Raw genomic sequence first — 27,972 nt, 5'->3', positions numbered from 1 at the left:
GCTAATCTAAGATGGACTGATGAAAAGTGGACAAGTGTTGTGTGGTCTGATGAGTCCATATTTCAAACTGTTTTTAGAAACTGTGGACGTCGTGTCCTCTGGACCAAAAAGGAAAAGAACCACCCTTTTTTGCAATGTGTTGCTGCCATTAAGTTCTAAGTTAATGATTATTTGCAAAAAAAAATTAAGTTTCTTAGTTCGAACATTAAGTATCTTGTCTTTGCAGTGTATTCAATTGAATATAAGTTGAAAAGGATTTGCAAATCATTGCATTCTGTTTTTATTTACGATTCACACAACGTGCCAACTTCACTGGTTTTGGGTTTTGTGCTTTCATTTGTTTGCAGGTTAAAAAAACCCTCATTTTTAAAGTGCGGCGGCTAATTTGTTGCCGTGGCGTACTGCCACTATCAAATACATGAATGGGAAACCCTGTCTGTATAATAGAAAATAGATCATGATCACTTCGAACAATTGCCTAACACAAACACTGAAATAAAGCTTATTTATCGCTATTTTGAAACCAGTTGCGTGCATATTTAACACGGATATGAATCGCTTACCTTCTTCAAGTGTCTCAGCATTACAGGTGCCAGGGACCAGAATAACCAGAGGCACTGGGCAGTGCCAGGCGCTGGCTTGCTGCAGCTGTTTGAGCTGAAGCAGGGCCGAGAGCAAGGTCACGTCCAGCTCATCGCGCCGGGGCTCTGAGAAGGCTATTGCTGGAAGCAACATTATCAGCGCTCCTGTTCCTTGCAGATCCAAGCACTCCTCAATTTCAGACAAGCAGTCTTCAGTCAGGGGACCTCTGGACACCTGGACGATAAAGACACAAATGAGACACACACACACACATATGGCTGTTGGTCCACAACCCATCTTGTATCACTTTCTACATTAACAAGAAGGGTACAGTAAGGAGCCCATGCTGTTAGTTGAGCAAAACACTTGTAACAAATCTCCTGGCTTAAGGACTAACCTTGACGCTGACATTGACTTCAAAGGTGTGCTGTTCTTTCTCCTTAATGGTGTTAGATAGATGGAGGGTCTGCAGTGTGCCATCCCGTTGCTCCTCTATAAGCTTTGACTCCTGGCCCCCACCAAGCTTGACTACCAGCCAGTCTGACAAGATCCTTAACAGAAAATAGGCATTTGTTAGTACAAACAGATCATTGTACGACGTTCCGTGACCTTTCGCTGTTATGACGCACTCCCATAGGTGGTGGGAGGTATATAGGCTCAGCTTATACTCGCTGAACCAATTGATAATCGAACGACGAATGAAAATTAACTTGATAACTTTACCGGTCAATGTGTTTTTGTTTCATTTGTCTCTAGTTTCTTTCAAAAAGGGTTCACTCTGTGCATCACTCTCAGCACCTGAGTGTGTTGATGCAAATGCGGAACTAAAACAACAGAGTGAACCCTCTTGTCGGTCATCCACAATTTTTGACACACTTAGGTTGCAAGCTAGGGGTGTAACGGTACGTGTATTTGTATTGAACCGTTTCGGTACGGGGTTTTCGTTTCGGAGGTGTACCGAACGAGTTTCCACACGGACATATTAAGTAGCGTACCGCACGTTGTGTAAACAATGCACACCGAGGCACAACACACGGCATGCTAGCAACGACAACATGTAAAAGCCAGAGCTGGAAGACCCTCCTGCCTCGTTAAGATCTCCCGTTTGGGAACACTTTGGCTGCGCAATACAACAATGGAGGACGGAGGTTTGCTGACATTGTTCAGCAGCTGCTTCTGACAACACATCAAACATGCTAACCCATTTGAAGCGTCACCACCGCATTCAAGCAGCCTCTCCTCGGCGAGTCAGGCAGGGCTAAAGCAATAACAAATGTTTTTATAGCAGCAGATTTAAGACCATATTGCATTAGAAACTAGATTTTGACCCACTTCTATGGTGGAAGAACAATAAGCCCATATATCCTCTTACTGCCAAGTTACCTACTCAGTGGCCTAGTGGTTAGAGTGTCCGCCCTGAGATCAGTAGGTTGTGAGTTCAAACCCCGGCCGAGTCATACCAAAGACTATAAAAATGGGACCCATTACGTCCCTGCTTGGCACTCAGCATCAAGGGTTGGAATTGGGGGTTAAATCACCAAAAATGATTCCCGGGCGCAGCACCGCTGCTGCCCACTGCTCCCCTCACCTCCCAGGGGGTGATCAAGGGGATGGGTCAAATGCAGAGGACAAATTTCACCACACCTAGTGTGTGTGTGACAATCATTGGGACTTTAACTTTAACTAGCCAGGCTGGGGGGGGAAATAAAAGTTAATCTGAGGCTGAGTTGACTTGAAACGGTTTAATGTTGCACTTTTTATTTGTAGAAGAAAAGTTTTGTCATTTTATTTAATCTGAGCTACAACTTGAGGCAGTTTAATGTTGATTAACGTGGACCCCGACTTAAACAAGTTGAAAAACTTATTCGGGTGTTTCCATTTAGTGGTCAATTGTACAAAAAAAGCACTTTATATGTAGAAAGGTTTTGTTAAGAAACCATTCTGAGCCTTATCTTATTTAGTTTTTATTTTATATATGTTGACCACATTAACCCTGGCAATGGACCCTGTGTGTATATGTATGTTATGCCATTGTTTACAAATTTGGTAAATAAATAACCAAAAAAATGTATAATTTGTTGTTTTCTTACTGTACCGAAAATGAACCAAACCGAGGTACGTACCGAACCGAAATTTTTGTGTACCGTTACACCCCTATTTTGAGCGCAAGTGCCTTGCGAGGCGCTACTCACTCGTGAGAAGCACCGGAAGGTAACAAAAATTTAGCAGAAAAAAAAGATGATTGCAAAGCCAAATGTGTGGGAATATTTAGGCTTTATTTATTTATTTATTTTTGTCCTGTGCTGAATATTTTGGCTTTAACCCAAATGAGCAAGATGAGTCCATCACCAGGGACGAACGAGCAACATTAGACTTAAAAAATAAAACACCTGACAACTTTTTCTACTGTGGAAAAAGATGTTCAACATTTATTTAATAACATTCATGCTACCAGAGATAGAACGTTTTTTTTTTTAAAGATAATTTTATTTGTATTATTTGTTTCCTTATTTAGGATGATTAAAAGTTTTTGGACTTACAATTACAACAGTAAAAAAAGACAGAATGATACAACTTTATTGTGTTTGAAAGGGTTATTGCATTCGCATCATTATTATGCTTAATTTGTTCTAAAAAATATTGTTTATCGGGGACAATAGCAAATTGTTATTACCGGCCCGGGTCCACCACAGGCGGAAGAGTATGTAGTCTTACATTGCTGCGCTGAGGAAGGACAATGTCATTGTTCTATGATACAGGTGCATTATAAATATCGGACAGATAATTATCGGGACGATATGAGGAGATATGGCGTCATACCGGTAAATCCAATAACATAACATCTGATTAAAAAATTTAAAAAACGCTCTAATGGAGACAAGATCACCCGTACTGTGCTGTAGGTGGGTTAGAGTGCTATTATATAGGCCTTTTCTCCTGGTTGTGCTGTAAACCAGTGGTCCCCAACCACCGGGCCGCGACCCGGTACCGGTCTGTGGACTGATTGGTACCGGGCCGCACAAGAAATGTAAAAAAAATAAAAATAAAAAAAATAAAAAAATAAAAAATACAATATATACATTATATATCAATATAGATCAACACAGTCTGCAGGGATACAGTCCGTAAGCACACATGATTGTATTTCTTTATGACAAAAAAAAAAAAGAAGAAAAAAAAAAAAAAAGAAAATACATTCTCCCCCCCCCGGTCCGTGAGACAAATTTTCAAGCGTTGACCGGTCCGCAGCTACAAAAACTGTTGTAAACGACCTGTCGTAAACTTCCCCTGAGCGCACAGTAAAAAAATATGGCGTCCATTGTGTGGGACTTCATCGTTTCAGACGAAATAATTTTGCGCGCTATTACCACCAAATGTTCTCAAAACATTTTGCGAGAATGGAAAAACATTAAAAAAGTTTCCACACATCAAACCTTATTAGCTACCTGAAACGCTGGCATTGCTATGACTGTTTTGAAAGCCTACACAGATGCCTGTGCTGCAAAAGAAGCTGCCTCAAAACCGGCTGCACAGAAAGGTCTGCACACCCTACAGTTACATCTAAATTTAAATAAATAATATATATAAAAAAACTTATCTGTATCAGTCTTAAGATGCAGGAAGTTATCTGTATTGGTTTGAAAAAAAAAATGTTTTCCCTACTTACTTTTTAGTTCACTTTTTGTTCCGAAAAATCCTCCAAACGTGAGAAATATTATTCTGATTGTGTCAACGAAAAAAAGGAAAGTTAAAGTGAATTTACATTTATCGTAAAATACTGTACTCAGAAAATAGAGAAACACTGATCAACAATAGCTGCCTCTCGGGATGTAATGATAACCGTTAACAAAAACGCAGAAAAACTCCCTACACAAAGTGATCGGTCTATACTCAGAGAAATGCGAGATGAGGTGTTTTTTTTCCAAAAGACCTCTAAACAGAAATAATAACAATAGATTTTATTTTTATACACTACTCCTTTTAATACATCTTGTTCTGCAGTAAAAAAAACAATATTAAAATCAATACAATTTTAGGCATTAAAACAGACAAACACTGCGTTTCCATTGCAGTTTTTCGCAAAATAAAAGCAATATTTCATAAATTTCGACAAAGTACATTTGCGACTTGTAGGTGTTTCTACGAAAGGGTGTTTTGGGTCATAAGCCTTAATTCTCTTAAAATCTCACCTTGTGAGACTCCACTTTGAGGAAGATGTTGCAGCCACTGCTGTTGCCGTGATGTCAATAGAAGACAAAGGCAGTGGGTGATCGCTCAAAGTCAATGTCCTTACAGCCCCCTTGAAATTGTTTGAGCATGTGGGTCTCTCAAAAACCGCCTCACAAGAGCGCCGAAATGTTTTAGCGATAATCGAGGTTTTTTTTTTTTAAATACGGGTGTTTCCATTGCGATATTTAGGTTTTGCGCATTTCTCGGGGTAATAGAAAAAGCAGTTAGTGAAGCAAAAGAAACACCAAACATGCAAAATAGTGAGTTTTTTAACAATGTGTGTACTTATTTTAATTGTTTTTTAAATAACTTGGTCAAAATATTTCAGTGTATGTTCAATAATACAGTGATAATGACAACCGTGATACGTTTGGTCTGCATAACTGTGATATCAAATTTTCCTCATTACATCCTTCGTTGCATGCATCCTCTATATGGCGTAGGCAAGTGGTTGTCAAACCTCAGTACCACCTTAGAAAAGACTTTGCTCTCCAACTACCACCATAATAACCAACATTATAATACAGGAGTGCAGTGGGCCTAAATATTCATTAAAAACAAGGCAGGGGTTTTATTTCACAAGTGTATTTCATAATTTTGACCACTGCAACATTACATACATTTTGAACAGTAACACTGTGTTTGAATATTTAGTTAAGTTATTCTTTGGCGTACCCACAAGATGGAGCCCGCGTACCACTAGTTTGAGAATCACTGGCGTAGGCAATTTGAAAACAATGCAAACGGACCTGTGCAATAAAATAGCATCTTGATATGTCATACGTATGAAAACACAAACACATATTGATACATATTTGTGAACAATGTTTGAGATAAAACGCACCCTTTGTTTACATAGAAAAGGTTTTAGATATTTAAGTCCAACTCATGAAAAATCGGCGCAAAAACTTAAGTCTTGTGGTTATATTCTGGTTCAGTGTATATGCGTTATATTACATTTGAGGACAGCTACTCTCACCTGCTTGCCGGGCTGGCTACATTCTCATGATCACTGGGTAGAAGGACAACAGCTTTCCAGAAGATTCTATTGTGCTTCTTGTGGGTATTTTCAGCCACCAAAGCTGGCAGGTCGAGCGGGGACCACACCAACTCTCTGAGACACACATTAAAAATCAAACGGTACACCTAAAATCTCGACGGGATAAAGGACCGAACATACAAAAAGAAACCATGACTTACTCAAGAAGCTGCTGATAGTAGCACTGCACTTTCATTTGGTGGACTGCCAACTGTCTTGTTTTCAAAACCCTGAAGATAAAGACATAATGGAGATAAGGTTTCAGTTTTTTTTTTACATATTATTTGAAACAAATCGGTACTTTTTAAACAGTCCCTGAACAAGTTCTCAAAAAAGGAAAATATACAAATGTTTTCTTTTAACAACATTTTGTGAGATGCAAGTTGAACAGAAGAGCATTTTAAATACTTCAATAATATTAATAGAATTACAACACTAATATATTTACCAATATGAAACAAAAGTAAAAGATTGTCATAATTATAGCAACAGCAATACAGAACACAAGAACAATTTTAAAGTACTTTTAATGCATACATTTTGCCGTTTTTAAGTGCAAACATTCAGCACAATTTAAGCAGAAATGTATAATTTATACACAATACTGGCAATGTTAGATAATGGTGTTTGCTATTTAACCCTAAATGCAGCAGTAGTTCATGAATTGAGCAAAATTAGGTTAGAACGATTGTGGTGTGGTTAGTTTTACAGTGACTTCATTGTAGATAATAGCAACAAAACACCAAGTTATTTTTTTCATCAGTAATTTAAAAGACTGTTTACATATTTGGCAAACTAAATTGCAACATTCAAACATTAAATATATCCATTTAATAAAGTCAAATACAAATGAGGCAACAAGAGAAATATCCCACACTTCTCTTTTTTTTAAAGCAAATCTGTACAGCAGATATGGGCATCTACATGGACAATATGATTTGCCTGAGTGGCTGGATAAGACATAAATAAATAACGTTTCAGCCTGCTTACTACCGTTTATGTCAGCACCAGTGCCAGTATGTTACAAAGTCTCTGTATCTATGCCCAATGCAGAGACACACATTTTAATATTGACGGAGAAAAGCAACTGAGTCCACAAAAGAGTAAATAAAGACTGAATACCTGGTGCTGGAGAACGATAACCTTCCTCCGTTTCCCAAGTTCACCATCCCACAAGCCAGATCCTCTATGGACTGCTGTGCCGGAGCGCTTGGAGCCAGCGCCTTCAGTTTGAAGCGAGGATCGACAAAGCAAGGAGCCGCTGGAAAGCCTCTCATCTGTCTCTTTAGTTGCCGACGTACTGCTACCACGTCACGCCACCTGGTTGTACAGATGAGGCAGCAAAAGAAACAAGGAAGTTACTATTAAACCTCATCATACAAATTATTTGTGTTTTCAACATACAAACACTAAATTTTGCCTGAAGTTAAAGCAATCAGAACAAATATAGTATTACCGGCACCATCACAATATCTGATCTAATAACTCCAAGTCATGCGTTTTTTTCCCTACCTTTGGATGTATTTGTGAGCACGTTGCAGCTCAGACGTGAGAATATCTTCAACCAGCAGAGCAATGTCTGCTTTTAAAGTCTCCTCAATTAGACCAGTGCAGACCTCTTGAGAACATTTAGCCACACATTGGGCTTTCTCATTCACTGCCTGCCTAATAAGGAACAAATATTTCTGTGTGTTATCCACAAAACGTCATACAACACTCAAATCCGAAGAGTTTTAAAACACTTTTGTACTCAGCCTTACTGAAACACTGTGGTGGCAATGTCCTTGATAGTTTCATCCAAGACTTCCAGCATGATCTCTGTGTACAAATTAAGGCGAAACATGGCTACAAAGGCCTCATGCTCCTGTTTCCTTCTGGAAAAGATGTATAATAGACATTATTGTGCGAACACACAAACACATTCACTACCTTACAAAAGTGAGTATACTCACATTGCTCTGAATATTGACAAAATTAAAATTTGATACAATGTATCAAAATCACATTTTTTAAATAGAAATATTCAGAGTGTGCTCACTTTTGTGAGGTTGCTTTATATATAGTTCTGAACCAGTGTAAATTTTATAAAATAATAAATACATTCAAATTGGGCACCCAATTCTTTATTGCATTTTAGGAAGGTTACATCCCGGAGAAATTGTTAAAAAAAAAACCTGCAGCGGTCAAATTCATGAGGCGTACAAGCTCATGATGAATGGATGTACATTTTTAACTCAACTATACAAACGTACCTTGCTTCCTCAATCTTGCGTTTCTCTTCAGCAACACGCTCCTGTTCCAGATGGAGCTCAGAAGAAGACAATTCTTCCAGCAGTCGTCCTAAAACGTCACTCAGTAGTGCCTCCGACTGCACGCTGCTCTCACTGCAGAGAGACCAGAGGTATTAGCATTTCACAGCCAATGACATTGATGAACGACAAGACAAAAACATCTGGCACTGTCAGTTTTACTTGGGTGTTAAAGGGGACCTATTATGCAAAACCAACTTTTCTTACCTATTGGTACCTGCTTTTGTGTATTTGGGATCCGCCTAAGTCCTGAAAATTTTAAATAAACCCCGAAAGCATGGCGGAAATATTTGTAAAACAATCTTGCCTTTCTTCATACTTAATCCTCACGAGTCATTTGGATTTTGCCCCGATTGTGATGTTTTTCCCCCGAGTGTGACGTCAGCGGATATCTCCATTCATGGTAGAAATTTACCCTAAGAGCCTTGTGCGAGTCCGCCATTGTACTCCGTCGCTGTAGTCAATAAGTTATTTATTTTTGTCTATTGTCTTGTTGTGGAGCAGACTGGCTCGTACATGCACATGCATGTACTGTTGCCATGTCTAAGACAAATTAGTGTATAGTCCGAACGTATATCCGTCAGTAGACTACATATGAAAGCGCTAAAACTACAACATGGATGACGAGAAAGAGTTTTGAAAATGGTCTGTAAGTGTTTTAAATGTAGAAGAATAATCATAATATGACACCTTTAAAACAATTTTTACCGGTGAAGTTGCACAATAAATGTAATAACATTAACTATAAACTTACACTAGTGCTGTTGTGACATAAAAAGCACCATCAGCAGCTACCTCCCTTGCGGATATCCCAACTATTTCTTCAATCAAGCAGTCCACTTCAGCCGTGATGTCCTGGTGATACCATTTGGCAGACAAGAAAAAGACAATGGCATCAAAAGTGTTTCATGAACTACATTAACACAAAGTACGAGCAAGACCTCTTCGCTGAACACTGGCTGAGGTGGGGGTGCAGGCGATGGCGATTTGACTTGGGGAGGCTGTGATATTGGCTGGAAGGGCTGCTGAGCATCTGCAGGGAGAGCCAAACTGTGAAAGGAATCGCCTGACTTTTCCGTATTATCTGGAACAGCTGGTTGCATCCCAAAAACATTTGGGATTTCTGGAGGCCTGGGTGGGGAGACCTGCGGCTGCAATTCAACACTGGGCGGGGCTGTAACCTCCACTCTGGCAATGGCTGCAAAATAGACAAATAGTATTAAGACATGACAACATACAGTGGAATCTCTATCGTCAAATGCTTCAAAATAACTAAACTTTTCTGGAAAATACTTTGATGGCTAAGTCAGCATGTTATGCAAGAAATCAGCTGAGTGAGGATCCAAAGACCACAAGCACATTTTGCATTTCCTTTTGTTTTAATTCTCTTAAAGGGAAATGTGTGTAGTCAAAATGTAATGGATCGCTGTGCAAATATTCAACATTACATCATGGTTTTAAACCGAACATGAAGCTATTGACTCACGTCAGTGGTGCATGGCTGCGCCTTATAATACACATGGCCGATTCAAAAAACATTCATGATATGTCACGATCTGTGCGCTGATTTTAAAGATAATATTCACATCATTGCACATCTAATATCTCACTATATTATTGTGTCGAAGGGTGTTGCCGCTTAGTCGTTATTACCCACATAAAATGCTCGATAATTGTTGTGTATTAAAATACCAGTTTTGTGTTTTGATGTTTAATTTTTTGCATGCGAGTCAGACTGTCATGCAGCAAACTAGTTGCTTGCAAATTCTCTTTTCATAGAACGTGTTATACATACAACTTAAGTCGATAAACATCAGTGCCCAGAATGAAATATGGCATATGGACGACTTAATACCTTTAAATGGATTTGGAGCAGGCTCAGCCATTATGCCCTCTCTGAACTTGTTCTGGGCGTCAAAGCTACAGACGGGTACATGCTGAGGAGGGTTGGGGAGGGTGCCTCCATTTACCAACTCTCCAGTCAATGTTGATCTTTTAGCTAGAATGATGTCTGACTTCTTCTGGGATAGCAGCTCCGGCTCCTGATAGGCTATCCGATTCAGATCGACCAAACTGTCAACAAAACGTTAGTCATTCAAGTGCACAATAATATATTTCAGGTGATTGCATTACAACACAAATGATAATTCATTACCAATCGCTTCTGCGACGAGTCATTCTTTGTTTATAGGATATGATTAAAAATGTTGACAACACACAAAAAACTGGAAATGACAATATAACAAAACTGCAAAAAAAAAAAAATCAAGGCACTCACTTTTTCAGTTAAACTTTATATATATATATATATATATATATATATATATATATATATATATATATATATATATATATATATATATATTTACAGCATGTTTTAAAGGACTTTTAATCTTCCCATATAAATTGACATGGAAAATTGTAAATTCCCTTATTGTTTATGATACAACATAAAGTCTAACCTGTGTTAGTGGCAACCTGGCTATAGCAGCCACAAAAATGTCTCATTCAGCGAAAAGTAATGCAGAAACATTGTTTATGGTACGGCGTGGCGCGGTTAGTAGAGTGGCCGTGCCAGCAACCTGAGGGTTCCTGGTTCAATCCCCACCTTCTACCAACTTCGTCACGTCCTTTGTGTCCTTGAGCAAGACACTTCACCCTTGCTCCTGATGGGTCGTGGTTAGGGCCTTGCATGGCAGCTCCCTCCATCAGTGTGTGAATGTGTGTGTGAATGGGTGAATGTGGAAATAGTGTCAAAGCGCTTTGAGTACCTTGAAGGTAGAAAAGCGCTATACAAGTATAACCCATTATTTATAGCAGCCACCTGTTTAACGCGCCATTGGCCACTTATTTTGCATTCCAGAATAGTTTTTTTGCACCGTATCAAAACTTGCTACGATATGAAAGGTCTTGTGGTTTCTTCCTTAGACTTAGACTTCCATTACTGTCATTCAAATTTGAACTTTACAGTACAGCTAAGAACAAAAGTTTGTTGCATTAGTTCCATCGTGATGTTTACGTTTTCTTACCAGAAGTGACCTTTGGTGGACACGCCCCGCGCTTGTCTTTGATGGCCGTGCCCCCTAGTTAGCCAGCCTGGCGGCACTGCATTTAACAATGATCCTCGCCTGCTATGTACTATGGACATTCGCATATGAGGCAGCCCAGGTCGGCGGAGCTATGCATACAACACTTACTCCTACATACACACCTGAGACAACAAGCACTTTCCCTCAACTTTTCAGTTGCATATCTACCAGGTACTACCGATAATTCCGGTTCTGGTCTACTATCAAGACTTCTGGTTAGGTACTAACAAGTACCAACACAGCACCGTATTTTTCAGAGTATAAGTCGCTCCAGAGTATAAGTCGCACCGGCCGAAAATGCATAATAAAGAAGGAAAAAAACATAAGTCGCACTGGAGTATAAGTCGCATTTTTGGGGGAAATGTATTTGATAAAACCCAACACCAAGAATAGACATTTGAAAGGCAATTTAAAATAAATAAAGAATAGTGAACAACAGGCTGAATAAGTGTAAGTTATATGACGCATAAATAACCAACTGAGAACGTGCCTGGTATGTTAACATAACATATTATGGTAAGAGTCATTCAAATAACTATAACATATAGAACATGCTATACGTTTACCAAACTATCTGTCACTCCTAATCGCTAAATCCCATGAAATCTTATAAGTCTAGTCTCTTACGTGAATGAGCTAAATAATATAATTTGATATTTTACGGTAATGTGTTAATAATTTCACACATAAGTCACTCACGAGTATAAGTCGCACCCCCGGCCGGCCAAACTATGAAAAAAACTGCTACTTATAGTCCAAAAAATACGGTAAGTGTTAATGACTCATTAATGATCGTGGATTAGTTCCTTTGTTATGCAATTAAACAAGACATTTCGGTGCTAATACACGTTGCAGCACTGTTATTTAGGTAACATTGTTGTATGATTGTAATGTTTAAGTGCTAGCTGACATGCTAATACATTTAAACTCAACCAACATGTACATATTAAGCTAACACAATCTTATTTCTTTATTTATTTTAGATACCAGACCGATATCAAACTTTCAGACAGACGCCAAATAGCAGAAAGACAGGAAGTGTAAAAATCTGACAGCAAGGTGTCCCAGCAAGACCCATTAAACATCTTGCAGTCCTAACTAACTCTATTTCTATTACCCAATCACACACGCTAGAATAAACACATGTATATCAAGTTGACCGCAAATTCTATAGTGGCTGCTTTTGCACTTTCCTTGAGTGGTCGCTATAGACAGGTTAGACTGTATTGTATGTACTCTAAATGTTTTCAACTAAACAATGATAGCAAATGGAACTGTTAACGATGTAGCCATAACGAAACATCACAAACACTCACCCATCATTGACGTTCAGGTTGTACTGCTGGATGAAGTCAATTGCTTCTGTCGTACTGCGGAACATTAATATACGAACAATGTCTTCCACTGGAAAAGCGGTTGACCGTGGACCCACAGTGTGCGCAATATTCAGTATCTTCAATGCCTTTGCTCTGACCTGCACCAACATATTCAGAAAAATTACTAGGACTAAACATCATAAGCATATATGTAAAATTAGCTACAATGATGTGGTTTTCCAACAATATTTATTGTTGATTTTTAAATAAAGAACTGGAAAGACAGATTTATTTGTGTTTAAAAAAATTGCATGGCACTCGACAGTGTCTGACAATAGGAAAATAAACTGAACATGATATATACGCATGAAAGATAGTAGGACAAATAATTTAAATTGACAACTAAACAGTTTCAAAACCCTTTTCTTTGCAATTTTTCATACAATAATAGATTTGATTTGACAAACACGAGAAGAGTTGAGCAGCGGATGAACAAACACTACTGTAAATAAAAGTTGACCTGTGTAAATTACAAGCGTTCATCAAAACAATCTAATAATAGGCCTGGGGCCAGTACTACAAAGCAAGTTTAACTTATTCATGGTAGAGCAACTGTCCAGGTACTTGAGGGTTCCTGGCACGAATGCAGCTTCTGCCTTCACTGCCGTTGTGTCCTTGGGCAAGACACTTCACCTACCTTGCTCGCAGTGCCACTCACACTGGGGTATGATTGTGAATAATGTTGAGTGGCGGTCGAAGATGCCGTTGGCGCAAATTAGCAGCCACGTTTCCGTCAAATCTAGCCCAGGGCAGCTGTGGCTACGAATGCGCCATCAAAGTGTGGATGTGGACTGAATGAACGAAGGGATTTCAACGCTTTCAGCCACAAAAAAAACAACTATTTACATCTAATCCATAATTACTATTCTCTTTTTTGTTTTGGCGCCTTAACTTAGCGTACATTAAAAACTTGGGATAAACGGTACTAAGAAGCCGGATAACAATCTGATTAGTTGAGTCACCATTTACTAGTCTTGTCATGAGAGAGTTCACTTAAGAGGGCCATTGTTAGCAATCACAAACATGACCAACATACCAAGATATTCTGGATAAGGAAAAACTCTGCATTGTCCATATAAAAATGTGTCGGGATCTATCGAGGAACCCAATAAAGTAAATGCTTTCATTTGTAACATTTTATAAGAATATCATTGCAATAAAACATTAGAACTAGAAAAAATAACGTACTGACCTGATTGAAATATATGTGTAGGAGGCAACTGGCCAGGTACGATGCTTTTTTCACCAGCTTAAAGAAACGCACAAAGTTGTTGCTGTTGAGTGCGGCGAATGCCTGCACTGCAAAATGCACTTCAGAAGAGTTGCGCACTTCATCACGTAATTGTTGGACTTGCCTGCCCATACAAGACGGAAGAAGTTATTTGATATGTGGGTTAAGTACTTGATGTGGGGTCAAATATGTTCGTAAATATGATTTTGAGAACTGACCGTAGGATATCACCGTCATTGAGATTTAGCAGCACACTGTACTGGCGGAACTCAGCCTCTCCAGGGCAGTAGATATTACAGTCCTTAAGGTCCTCATACATTTCTTTAAGGCTCTGGAGGCACTTTGTCAGGTTCTCATTGTTGATCTTAGGCTCAAAAACAGACATCGGCTGTTCGCAGAGGTGGTGAGAGCAGTGGATGTGAAAGCGTGTACACTTCTCTATTAGTGAGACTGTGTGTGGGCAGCACAGACGCTGCTGGGTGATGTCCTGTTGTCGAGAGAAGACATGCTCAGTTGTGAGATTAGTTTGAAAGCGTTTCAGCCTGAGTATAAATTGGGAAAGTCTATGTTATCGATGCTACACTTTTTTTTTTATAAAATAACATACTGTATCATAATGATAATATCCATCTGGGTATAAAGATGCAGTGTGTGACAATAGTTCATTAGGTTCTCATCAGTTAGCTCAGCTGATCTAAATAACCTAATAATAATCCTACCTTTCGGATGGCACGGGTCCTGTTCCAGAAAAAATCATACCAATCCTGCAAGTTGTCGGGACACTGGTCAATGACCTGGGTGACCAGATAATCCATGGTCATACTGAGCACTGTCAGGGGGCGTAGCTCATGGGGAAGGGGCTCCTCCTGGTCAGCTGATGAACGACTGTACTCTTTGATGGCTGCTGCATGATTCACCTGTATGTGATGTGTGAACAGGAATCAACTATTGGCCATTTATATTAAAGGGGACATATGAGGATTTTCCTCTTTTTCAGACTCATAAATGTTGTTACAATGTTGGATAACTGTGTTAAACAATGCCAAAAGAACAAATCATAGGATGCATGCACATAGGTGTGAGCTTGCACGTTGTTTTGAATGCCTCTTAGCGCTGTTTTTTTTTGCATCATTTTTAACAGTGGGCCATTATTGCCGTCACAGACTGATGGACGTACTTATACAGGCATGTATCCTTGTACATGCTGTCAGCCAGCTTTACTCGCTCTGCTGAGCAGAGACTGCTGCCTGGAGCCTTGCGTGTTATTTCTTCTCGTCTCATGCCCTCTTGCCTGGTCTAATAAAATAAACACTTTCGTGTTTAAATGCCCACGGCATGCTACGCAGGACTGTTTCTCAACATGGGCTAGCCTAGTATGACACTTAATTAGCAGCTAAACTCAAGACAAAAAAGACGGCATCGTAGCCACATTACTACCGGTACTTGTTTTGTGGAAACAAGAAAAGGTACGATAAAGCATCAATTTAATCTAATTGCGGCATGCGCACAATAACATGCAGTAAGACAAATGCTGCTAAATGCAGCTTTTTTTATGCGGAATTGTGCACCACAAACGGTGTACCTAATTTTGTGACAAGTTAATGTAATTATTGTTCATGAAATCTATTTTTGACTGTGTCTGAAAAAATATATTTGTTCAGCCTTACTTGGCATCAATGGTGGGGTGTTTTATGGTTTATGTGACCGTTTCATTAGAATGACAGTTTGACCCTGGAAGTGAATATTACCTCCGCCAAGAGAATAACGAGGAACGGCACTTTTAAAAAAAATGTTGCCTATCGTTTGCAATTATTATGAAAGACATGACAACGGATGTATTTTTTTAATGCATTCTAACTCGTAAAAAAACATAAATAAAAAGTCAGCTTAGAGCGGGGTGAATGGGGAGATCTTCTATTCCGCCCATAATATCCAATAAATAACCATCCAAAAACCACCAACAATACTCAATTTACAATTTGTGACTTGAATATTAACCAAGAATTAGTGATATTGTTATTATAAGCGCTAATAAACACAAACTATTTAAAGCCGGCGTGGCGCAGTGGAAGAGTGGCCGTGCGCGACCCGAGGGTCCCTGGTTCAATCCCCACCTAGTACCAACCTCGTCATGTCCGTTGTGTCCTGAGCAAGACACTTCACCCTTGCTCCTGATGGGTGCTGGTAGCGCCTTGCATGGCAGCTCCCTCCATCAGTGTGTGAATGTGTGTGTGAATGGGTAAATGTGGAAGTAGTGTCAAAGCGCTTTGAGTACCTTGAAGGTAGAAAAGCGCTATACAAGTACAACCCATACAAGTACAAGTACAACCCAAAGCGGCGCCATGATCACGAGCTTGCGTGCAACGATCGACTGATGAGCTGCTTCCTTGTTTCCTGGATCGTCAAATTTTATTCTAGATCATAAATCATGCCTCTCACCTGGATAGTAGAAGAACGAGGACGTAATCCCACAAGTTAGTACACTTTGACAGCCAAATTAGACACGGATATGGTGACAACGATACAAAAAGACACTTGTTTCTACGTCCCTTATTTTCGCGAGGATTATGAGTCATTCTTCATCTAAATGGCAATATATGCACATCCTCGCCGACGGCATCCTAATGACAGCAGCCCTTGTACAGTAAGTGATGTTTTATTATGTTTGTTGGCTCTAATTAAGTCTGCATAGAGGACTACCGGTAATAAGTGATGTTGTGTTAAAAAAAAAAAAAAAAAAAAACGAAAGTCGTGATGCCATCCATCCATTTTCTACCGCTAATTCCCTTTGGGGTGAAAGTCGTGATGCGTTTTTTTAAATTAATGTACCGCATATGCTTAAAATGAGCAAAATACGTAAATATTAAATGTTATTAGAAATGTGCCTGTTACTACATTACAAATACACTTACATCATGTATACAAAACCATAATGGGAGTATTCTGGATGTTTTTAAGGGATTTATAGGCAGACGAGAGCGGCTCCCATAGGCGCAATTGTAAGTAGACTTTTGATTGCATTTATTTACTATTTTGAATGCATTAAAAAAAGATACATCCGTCGTCATGTCTTTCATAATGATTGTGAACGTTAGGCAAAACTCCAGAAAAAGTGAAGTTCCCCTTTAAGTATTTGTTGGGGTTTGTTTGTTAGTTAAAAAGATAAAGTACCAATGATTGTCACACACACACTAGGTGTGGCGAAATGATTCTCTGCATTTGACCCATCAGCCTTGATCACCCCCTGGGAGGTGAGGGGAGCAGTGAGCAGAAGCGGTGGCCACGCCCGGGAATCATTGTTGGTGATTTAACCCCCAATTCCAACCCTTGATGCTGAGTGCCAGGCAGGGAGGTAATGGGTCCCATTTTTATAGTCTTTGGTATGACTCGGCCGCGGTTTGAACTCACAACCTACCGATCTCAGGACGGACAGTCCAACCCAGGGGTAGGGAACCTATGGCTCTCGAACCAGATGTGGCTCTTTTGATGACTGCATCTGGCTCTCAGATAAATCTTAGCGGACATTGCTTAAACACGATACGTAATGAATAATTCCGCCGGTAATCACAGTGTTAAAAATAACGTTCAAAATATAAAAAATTCTCATGCATTTTAATCCATCCGTTTACTACCGCACCTGTTCAAGAAGTCGCATTAATGGTAAGAAGTATTTTATTTATTATTGGTTAGCTTCAGAATAACAATGTTATTAAAAAGAATAAGATACTTATTATACTCTAAAATGTTGGTCTTACTTAAAAATGCACACATTTAGTTGTATTCAATGTTAAAAAATATTATATGGCTCTCACAGAAATACATTTAAAAATATTTGGCTTTCATGGCTCTCTCAGGCAAAAAGGTTCCCGACCCCTGGTCTAACCACTAGTTTGTCTGTCAGTTTGCAAAATAATTCAAAAAGTTATTGGAGGATATGAATTATACTTTCAGGAACTGTCAAAAATGGGCTAAGGAACATATATGTCAATTTTGGGGGTGATACTAAACCTTTCTACAAGGTTACTTTACATTTAGGTTATAAAGCTACACTTTTCTGTGTGTATGCTTGCGGCCCTGCCTCCACCTACGGAGACAATGAAAGGATGACTGATAAGAGGGTTTGCTACGTTTATTTAATTTTGCTATAGAACAAATGCTTCCAGGTGCTAGCACCGATGCAAAGAGTGAGCCCTCTTACAGCCTGTTGGGAAGTGACAGACAACAAAACTAAGATGCACAGACTTGGCTATTTAATTTATACTTCGATTTGCTGGCGTTTGTCTGTCTGTCTGTTACAGTAGACTGCAACACTGCTCAAAAACTTATTGGCGGACTTTGGTAAAACTTTCAAGAAATCTCAGAAAAGGGGTAAGGAATAAGTGATTATATATTGGGGGTAATCCGGATGACCGTCTGGATTCAGGATTTTTAAAGAAGGATTATTTACTATTGGGCGATGCCCTGGCGGATGTAGGCGCTCTCCGTGTGCTTTTCTAGTTTTTAATTGAAATTGTGTAAGAATTTTTTTTCCAAAATCCAAACAAAGTAGGGGGGCCACAGTGTTCAAGAATGGATTGTATTTGACTATAAAGATTCTGCTGTATTCTAAAACATAACACACAAAACAAATAAAAATGACAAATTACCATTTCTGTGTTCGCATGAACTTCATACATGCTCAGCTGGTTTCTCGTTTCCCTCATGTATCGCTCCTTCTCGGGACACATGTCAGGACACGTTCCCACAAACACCTTTGCGAGGTCCATGTCTGCGTTTTTGGTTCGATCTAGTGAACAAAAGTGAAGGATTGACATTTTTCTTTTGCTTGTGGTTCATAGCAGCTCCTAACAATAGCTTAATCTAGTGCAAGGGTGCCCAAACCCCAACAACTGCAGCTTTGTTTTTGTTCTTATAGACACTCAGCGTATTGTCAAAAAAAAAAATGCATTCATTATTAATGACTTGTATTGTTAGATATCACACGAATGTGCTTCGTAATTTATAACACTAGGATGTGGGTGTTTTGTTCGGATAGCTTAACATACTAAGTAATCTACATAGGAGTGATTTTAGCATCTTTAAAGCACAAACTGCTTCAACTTGTTCTGTGGCAAGTCTGAACACCCTTGGGCTGGACTCTAGTGCGGGGGTCGGCAACTTGCGGCTCTTTAGCTCTGCCCTAGTGGCTCCCAGGAGCTTTTTAAAAAATGCATGAAAATTTAAAAACATGAAGAAAAAAAGTAAATTTATTTTAATTTGGTTTCTGTGGAAGGACACACATGACACAAACCTTACTTATTGTTAGAAATACAACTGTTCATATTAAACATGCTTCACTGATGAGTATTTGGTGAACGCCGTTTTGTCCTACTAATTTTGGCGGTCCTTCAACTTACCGTACTTTGTTTACATGTGCCACTTTCCCAGAGTTGCCAAAGAAACACGTATTTTATGCACAAATGTGAGCTTTGTTGATGTTATTGACTTGTTGGAGTGCTAATCAGGCATATTCGGTCAGTGCTTGACTGCAAGCTAATCAATGCTATCATGCTATTTAGGCTAGCTGTATGTACATATTGCATCATCATGCCTAGATTGTAGGTATATCTGCGCTCATTTAATTTCCTTTACTTATGTCTAACGTGTATTTAATTTATATTTGCATTGTATCTGCCTTTCCAAACTTCCCCAGGTTCTAAACCAAAGGCCAGGAAAGGTGGTGCACTTTCATACGCACTTCAGACACCAACATAAATCTCTCAAAAAATAGCTTTATTTGCAAAAAGGTCTTGTTTAAACAGTCCATCCAAGGTTAACAAAAACAACTTTAACTGCATACAAAGCTATAAACAAAACTAAGGCTCAAGTGTTGCGTAAGAAGTGGTCAAAACTGTTTTCACCGCCAGTCTCTCAACCCCACATTTGTCCAATCAGTTTCACCTGTGCACCCCTATATGCTCTCATCACAGGTGCTGTAAATGACACACAATGTAAATGACAGTTTCTAATTAAAAACATTTATAATTTAACTTAATATATGCAGTACTAGAGAAATATAAATAACACAAAAATGGCTACCAAAACCATAATGACCAACACAAAGTGCAGTAGCACAGTAGGCCCAAGTATCCATCAAACACCACCACAATGACCAACACCAAAGTGCAGTAGTGCAGTAGGCCCAAGTATTCATCAAACTACAAATAATTAATTGAACTTAATATATGCAGGACTACAGAAATATAAATAACACAAATGGCTACCACATGCATGTCTCATGACACATTAACTCTATGTAATATTGGCTGCATTTCTGATAGTGTTTGTGTGCCAATATAGACCACATCAATTGTTACCCAGCTTGCAAATATTGTAATAAATCCATTAGAAGAAAACAGCCTGCCGTTTCCTTTAACTTGGACACACACATCTATACCTTTGGCCATTCTAAACCAGTAATTTCCAGGCGTTATCTCACCCTCCTAGAAGCCTCCGTTTTACTAATGTTTTCCAATTTTGTAAAAATGTGTAGAATAAATATTACATTTGAACATTTCTGTCAACGAAGATTTGCGTCAGCCTGCGACAGTTATTTTGATATTAGACTACTATAGCTAGACTCTTACATCATGTGTTGCCCTCATAACACTTATGAGGCTTCTATTTTTTTGCGGATCCAGACAGATGTTTTTTGTATTTTTGGTCCAATATGGCCCTTTCAATATTTTGCGTTGCCGACCCCTGCTCTAGTGGATAGATGCTAGCCATACCTTGACGCAAAATTTTGTCCCTCTGTTCTAGCAGGCGGTACTTGTCCTCGGATGTTTCAGCCATGACGCCGATAAGGGGGAGAATAGCGCAGGGAACGACACACTTGGTGCTTTGCATCTCCATGACGTTCTCTTTCTGGTGTTCAGTGTCAAACTGGAGAGACCTGGTCAACAATGGTTTCTTCACAACTGAGCTGTCAGACAAATGAAAGACAAATATATATTGCTGCATTTCCTAGATGTAGACCAACGATACTTATGGTCAATAAAATAAATACTTTGGCGATCGTAGTCTAGCAGAAAGAATCTTTAAGGAAGAGGAGAGACTAGGAGAGTGCTTTAAGAGAACAAAGTAATGTAGTTAGTTACTACGTGATTATTATTGTGACACGCCAGAAATCTGCGTTCAAAGAACTCCGGCTTATTAGTGATTCCCAGAGCCCAATAAAAGTCTGCAGGCTTTAGAGCGTTTTCCATTCGCGCTACAGTATTCTGGAATGCCCTACCGGTATCAGAGATGCTACCTCAGTAGAAGCATTTAAGTCCCATCTTTAAACTAATTTGTATACTCTAGCCTTTAAATAGACTAATTTTTGGACCAATTGATCTGCTGTCTGTCTTTTCTTCTCTGCCCCCCTTTCCTGCGTGGAGTGGTTATCAGGTGACCACGGATCAGCCTCCACGGATGCGGCACTAGCTGTTCAAAGTCGGGACCCAGGATGGACCACTCCTCTTTGCATCAGTTGGTGACATCTCTACACTGCTGACTTGTCCCCTTTCATGATGATCCCCTGCTGGTCTACCAATGGACTGGACTTTCACATGAAGTCGGGACCTGGGGTGACCATTCCTTATGCATCAGTCGGTGACGTCTCTGCGCCGCGACGTGTCTACATGAGGTTCCCCTGCTGGCCCCACTATGAACTTAACTCTCAGAATATTAACTGTATCCACTCGGCATCCACTGCACCAGTAACCCAGGGGGGTCCCTTTCAAGGTTTCTCGTTTTCCCATTGGGTTGAGGTTTTTCTTGCCCTTATGTGGGATCTGGAGGTCATTGTCGCTTGTACAGCCCTTTGAGACACTTGTGATTATGGGCTAGATTAATACAATTTGATTGACTGTTTGATCAGTCAAAATATACTTTATTATGCCATCTAAAGTTGAACTACTAATTCTGGACTACTGGTCAACCTCTGATTTTTATAGGTTATAAGAGGAAATAATGGAAATAGAAATAATTGTTCTCGAGTCAAACTGGCAATATTAATTCTACTAGGATTAAATAAGTTCTGCTTCTTCCTACCCCTTTTCAAACATGTTGAATAAAGGAACTGGAATTTGTGGTGTATCATGTTGTATGCCTGCATGTTTGAAATAAACACAAACTCAACTACCCATTTCAATAAAAAAATACTTACTTGAGGCTGAAGGTGCTGCCAGCTGGAGGCCTGAGCACAGGTCTTCTGAGGGGCGAGGAAGCAGCCTTAAAACTTGTGTCCTCCTTTGCACCCTCCAGCTCCTTTTGTCCAGATGTGGGTCTGCTACTTTTATCCCCTGGACCTATTTCATGCACAGGACAAATACGCACCAGTTTAGTGTCTGCCTGTAAGTCTGCCTACCTATGTTTTATTACAAAAGGAGCATACATTTAAATAAATGATTTATCATATTTACTTGATTTCTTTTTCTGCCACAAAAGAAGGAGTTCTTTCCGATGAAGGTATTTTCCTTTTTTCTTTGCCTTTGCCGCGGATGCCTGTGAGAAATTACATTTAAGGAAAACAAAAAGGTAACTAAAGTTGTAAGCTACTAACAAACCATTGTAGTATGATGAGTGGGAATGGATTGGTGATTTGATTTTCACCAAATGTTATACACACACACACACACACACACACACACACACAAGGTAACAATGTCTGTCACCAAGACATGTAAATGAGAGTGAAATGAACAACAAGTGTTTATAGTTGCAATAGCAATGGCAAACACAAAAATGAAGCTCGTATGAACAAAAAGACAAACCAGTCTATCAGATAATAATTATGACATAATGCACAAACAAACAGCACGTGTATATAAAATTGGCTTTGCTTACATGATTATCAAAGTGCACAGCAGCCATGTTCTTGCCGGGCCGGCAAAAGACTTTGCAGACTTTGCCAAATCGAGCAAAGTGCTTTTCTAATATGTTCCTCTTGTTGAGGGCTGGAGGAATATTTCTGCACTGAATGACAGTGCAGTCAGTAGGAGACATACCACTGAGGCTGTCCAAGCTATCGCTTCGTACACCAGATCTTATAGGAGTCCTCGTTTCAGCCGTCATTTCAGGGGTTTTCGGTGACTCTGAGAAAGATAAACAGAAGGTCAATTATGGGCAGCGAGCAATATGACTTAATTAGGACTTAAATGCATATGGACCTCTAGTTCACAATGAGTCAACGGCAATATTTGTAGTATTGTATGGCCTCTTCATCAATGCCGTCCTGTGCGCTCGTACATTTTGCAGATGTTGATGCAGATGCCAATGTCTCAAGATTTCATCATGTTGCGATCAGGCTAATTCTCATTCAATGGAATCCCTTATCGTCTATGGTTTGGTTGCATCCACTTGTAAGAAGTATGAGGTCGCAGCCATCGCTAAGCATTAAACACAAATCTTTGTTTTCTCCTCACCCTTGCGGCAATAATGCCACGGTAGGCAATTGCCTGAGTGGCCCATATCTAAAACCAACTTTGCGTATAATAGAGATATATTTTTAAAAACAATTGTTTGAGCATTCATGCGCCTCCTAATCAAGAAAATTAGGCCTCAAATGGCATCTTTTTTTTTTAAAGCCCATGTTAAATGTACTTTTGTGCATCAATCTTTGTAATCAGATTAGAAGGCTTGGCTTTATTTAAAAGTAAACGAGGCAATTCAATCTCTCCAGTGTGACTAGAACAACTGTTTCAATGAACAGTACAGTGTTTGCAAGGTCATTATTGTTATACCTTTACACTTACACACACACACAAAATGTAAATGAGTGTGAAAGCTCACCTGACTCTTCAGTCTTTTCTGGCACCACCGAGCTCATGGTTTGTACCCCAAATGTGGTAGCAGTCAGGGGTTCTTCAAGTACTTGGGGCTGATCACTCATCTCCTGTGACTTTAGTTGCAGAGTCTCATTCGGCCCCTGTCGAACTGGACTGGACTTGTCTTTTCGAAGTCCACTTAGTGCTCTGGTGAATAAATTCATTGCTGGGACACGAGACCTTATATTAGGTCTCTTTGGGGGTTGTCTTGGTGAAGATGTTTCTGCGGTTTCTTCATCCTCCGCAACGTCTGTCACATTGCTTGACAGCTCCGTTGTAGGCTCATCTCTACGTTTCATACCTTTTCTAAATGGTGCAAATACATTTGGCTCACCCTCCTGAGCCACCTTATGGTCGGAAGTAGACTCCGCTTTAGATTTAATCTCACCAAAAGATGACGGCTGAACAATACTAGTTCCTGCAGAAAGTTGCGCCGTCTGAGGTTGAAGGGCTTTGGATGAAAAGCTAAAAGTTGGCACAGTTTTGGGTTGGGTGATGGGTGCATTGGTATTGGAACTAGAGGGGACAGCAGGCTGGGAAAATGTGAACTGCAGCATGCTGGATGGGCCAGTGTTCTTGGCTGTTAACGGGTTGTTTTGGACTGGAAGTGATGGAGCTGCAGCAGGCTCAGAGAAACTGAATCCATGCGATCCAGACTTTGCCCCCAATAAGTCAGTGATGGCGCCGCTACTAGCAGTGAAACTTGTTTTCTTTGTGGCGCCGCCAAAAGGTGAGCTGGACATTAAAGAGGTTTGAGGGTTTGTGGGCTCCGAGCTACCACTAAAGATGGGTTTGAAAAGCACTTCATTGGCTGGCTTAAAACTGAATTCAGGTACAAATCCGCTACTCTGGGTGGGAGTAGCCCCAAAAACACTGCTGGCCACACCGGTCGTTGATGGCCGGCCAAAAAGAGATTGTCCAAAACTCAAAGGCTGATGTTGCACTGAGGAACTTGCGGGACCAGAGAACAGTCCTGACCCTGTGACCTTCTGTCCAAAACCCGGGCCCTGACCAAAGACAGAGGGCTGTCCCAATGCAGGTGTTTGTCCAAAACTGGGGTTTGCTCCAGTAACTGCTCCAAAGGTGCTACCAAAGTTGCCAACACCCACTGTAGGCTGACTAAATGCCGGGGTACTACTGGGAAGTGATGTTGCTTTAGTTGATTGTTGCCCAAATGCAGAGCTCTGTCCAAAAATGCTACTCCCGTGGTTTGAGGGTTGGTTCGTGGCCGACGGTACGCCAAACGCTGATGGCTGAAAAACACCCACATTTTGAGACCCACTGTTGGGGGTTTTCTGTTCGAACGACGTGGCGCTCGTCCCTTGCACACCTCCACCTGGTGCACTTCCAAATGGGTTTGGATTCATATCGCAGGTTATATTTCAATGGGTAAACAAGAGTCCATCTGGATTTCGACAAAGAGAAAAACAGAATCGCGATGGTAACTTTTGCTCGCGTCGCATTCACACGGTTAACGTTCTAATTGTTGAAGTTCTAACAATAGCGACTGAAAAAAACAACAACTCACAAAGTGACGCTAATGTGTTCGACATGCCGCCGAGGAGGGTCACCAACAGTTACTTTACCGTACAAAACACTGGTCGCACATCCGCTTCCGGTCTGACGATATCGTAATGCTGCATTCAAGGCTCCTGGGAAATTTTAAATACCCCACTCGGAGCTGACGAGGTGGAACGTCAAAGCGTTCCTGACTAAAATGTTATAACTATTTGACGACTAATACATGTTGAAAATATAGTGTGGATGGGAGAAGGGTAAATACTCCAAATACCGGGAAACTGGTGTTGTACCAAATTGTGAATGCCTGCCAAAAAAAATTCACTGAACCTGCATTTCTTGGCTTCATCTGTCCACAGTGGATTAATTACAAAAACAAACACTTTATCTTCGTGGTTATTGTAACGCTACGTGTTTGACATTATTTAAGCCTTTATCGTGTCCGGAAAATGACAGTTTGCCTTTTCTGTGGTATGATGTGGTCCTGATGGCTTCCTCCGGCCAAGATCTTCAGCTCTCACTGGATCGGTTCGCAGCAGAGTGTGAAGCGACTGGGATGGGAATCAGCACCTCCAAGTCCGAGTCCATGGTTCTCTCCCGGAAAAGGGTGGAGTGCCATCTCCGAGTTGGGGAGGAGATCTTGCCCCAAGTGGAGGAGTTCAAGTACCTCGGAGTCTTGTTCACGAGTGAGGGAAGAGTGGATCGTGAGATCGACAGGCGGATCGGTGCGGCGTCTTCAGTAATGCGGACGCTGTATCGATCCGTTGTGGTGAAGAAGGCGCTGAGCCGGAAGGCAAAGCTCTCAATTTACTGGTCGATCTACGTTCCCATCCTCACCTATGGTCATGAGCTTTGGGTCATGACCGAAAGGACAAGATCACGGGTACAAGCGGCCGAAATGAGTTTCCTCCGCCGAGTGGCGGGGCTCTCCCTTAGAGATAGGGTGAGAAGCTCTGTCATTCGGGGGGAGCTCAAAGTAAAGCCGCTGCTCCTCCACATCGAGAGGAGCCAGATGAGGTGGTTCGGGCATCTGATCAGGATGCCACCCGAACGCCTCCCTAGGAAGGTGTTTCGGGCACGTCCGACCGGTAGGAGACCGCGGGGAAGACCCAGGACACGCTGGGAAGACTATCTCTCCCGGCTGGCCTGGGAACGCCTCGGGATCCCCCGGGAGGAGCTGGACGAAGTGGCTGGGGAGAGGGAAGTCTGGGCTTCCCTGCTTAAGCTGCTGCCCCCGCGACCCGACCTCGGATAAGCGGAAGAAGATGGATGGATGGATGGATAATGAGATTTAAAGAACTGTTGTTAGTCCGATGTTGATGTGATGGAATCTCGAGATCTTTCTTGTTTAGAAGATACATGGTTATTACTTCGTGCACACAATAAATATTTATAAAATGTTTGGATGTATTACTTCATGTAAAATTGTCATTAAATGTAATATTGCCTGACAAAAAGTGATTCAACGTAATATTTTGTTATTTACACATCGCATATTTACACACGCATATAGTTTACTAGAATTGTGAGCATTACATATATCAAAATTAATTACATATTGTACTGTTTACTTGTTTAAATACCCTTTACAAAGCTAAAATATACCTAAACGACCATTATTTTAATGCTGACACATCTTATCTCTGCATAGCTACTAGATTAAATTTATGAGCATTACATATATCAAAATCAAGTACCTACTGTACTGTTTACTTCTGGAAATACCTTTTGTAGAGCAAATATAAACCCAAATGGCCACTTTGTTGCTGCCAAAAAATTATTTCAAGTAATATTTTAATACTGACACATATCTCTGCATATTCTACTAGAATAAACTGATGAGCATTACATATATCAATACCAAGTACTTACTGTACTGTTTACTTGTTGAAATACCCTTTTTAGAGCAAATATCTACCCAAATAGCCACTTTGTTGGTGTCAAAAATTGATTTCAAGTGATATTTTGATACTGACACATCTTATCTCTGCATATTTTACTAGAATGCCCTAATTAGCATTACATATATCAAAATTAAGTACCTCTTGTACTGTTTACTTGTTGAAATACCCTTTACAAAGCTGAAATATACCAAAACGACCACTTTGCTGCTGCCAAAGATGTATAAAGATCTATTTCAAGTAATATCTTAATACGGACACATCTTATATCTGCATATTCTACTAGAATAAACTTATGAGCACTACATATATCAAAATCATGTACTTACTGTACTGTTTACTTGTTGAAATACCCTTTTTAGAGCAAATACCAACCCAAATGGCCACTTTGTTGCTGCCAAAAATGTATTTCAAGTAATATTTTGTTAATGACACGTCTTATCTCTGCATATTTTACTAGAATACCCTTATGAGCATTACATATATCAAAATTAAGTACCTCTTGTACAGTTTACTTGTTGAAATACCATTTACAAAGCTAAAATATACCAAAACGGTCACTTTGCTGCTGCCTAAAAAATATTTCAAGTAATATTTTAATACTGACACATCTTATCTTTGCATATTCTACTAGAAAAAATTCATGAGCATTACATATATCAAAATCATGTACTTACTGTACTGTTTACTTGTTGAAATACCCTTTTTAGAGCAAATATCTACCCAAATGGCCACTTTGTTGCTGCCAAAAATGGATTTCAAGTGATATTTTGATACTGACACATCTTATCTCTGCATATTTTACTAGAATACCCTTATGAGCATTACATATATCAAAATTAAGTA

At 40.0% G+C, this 27,972-nt stretch overlaps 1 protein-coding gene across 2 annotated transcripts in view; it reads right to left on the bottom strand.

Annotated features, from left to right (window-relative positions):
* The window catches only part of mcm3ap (minichromosome maintenance complex component 3 associated protein), a 38,648-nt gene extending 13,330 nt beyond the window's left edge, over positions 1-25,318 (bottom strand). Inside the window, exons 1-22 of one of the 2 annotated variants that reach the window (XM_061982766.2) lie at positions 25,236-25,318; positions 23,673-25,112; positions 22,728-22,975; positions 22,304-22,385; positions 22,048-22,189; positions 20,627-20,820; positions 18,503-18,642; positions 14,576-14,773; positions 14,075-14,343; positions 13,818-13,980; positions 12,566-12,723; positions 10,016-10,233; positions 9,102-9,358; positions 8,915-9,015; positions 8,104-8,235; positions 7,612-7,725; positions 7,364-7,516; positions 6,974-7,171; positions 6,013-6,081; positions 5,792-5,926; positions 980-1,133; positions 564-816 (exon numbers count right to left, since the gene is read on the bottom strand). In XM_061982766.2, the coding sequence (XP_061838750.1) occupies positions 564-816; positions 980-1,133; positions 5,792-5,926; positions 6,013-6,081; positions 6,974-7,171; positions 7,364-7,516; positions 7,612-7,725; positions 8,104-8,235; positions 8,915-9,015; positions 9,102-9,358; positions 10,016-10,233; positions 12,566-12,723; positions 13,818-13,980; positions 14,075-14,343; positions 14,576-14,773; positions 18,503-18,642; positions 20,627-20,820; positions 22,048-22,189; positions 22,304-22,385; positions 22,728-22,975; positions 23,673-25,074 (4,780 nt within the window). In that variant the 5' untranslated portion in view covers positions 25,075-25,112; positions 25,236-25,318. Of the gene's footprint in view, positions 1-563; positions 817-979; positions 1,134-5,791; positions 5,927-6,012; positions 6,082-6,973; positions 7,172-7,363; positions 7,517-7,611; positions 7,726-8,103; positions 8,236-8,914; positions 9,016-9,101; positions 9,359-10,015; positions 10,234-12,565; positions 12,724-13,817; positions 13,981-14,074; positions 14,344-14,575; positions 14,774-18,502; positions 18,643-20,626; positions 20,821-22,047; positions 22,190-22,303; positions 22,386-22,727; positions 22,976-23,672 lie in introns of both variants that reach the window. The other variant, XM_061982765.2, reaches the window with a different exon arrangement.
* Between the last annotated feature and the right edge of the window lie 2,654 nt (positions 25,319-27,972).

This window comes from Nerophis lumbriciformis, linkage group LG21 (assembly GCF_033978685.3).
Source record: "Nerophis lumbriciformis linkage group LG21, RoL_Nlum_v2.1, whole genome shotgun sequence".
NCBI lineage: Eukaryota > Metazoa > Chordata > Actinopteri > Syngnathiformes > Syngnathidae > Nerophis > Nerophis lumbriciformis.
This window is presented reverse-complemented; position numbering and strand designations above follow the sequence as displayed.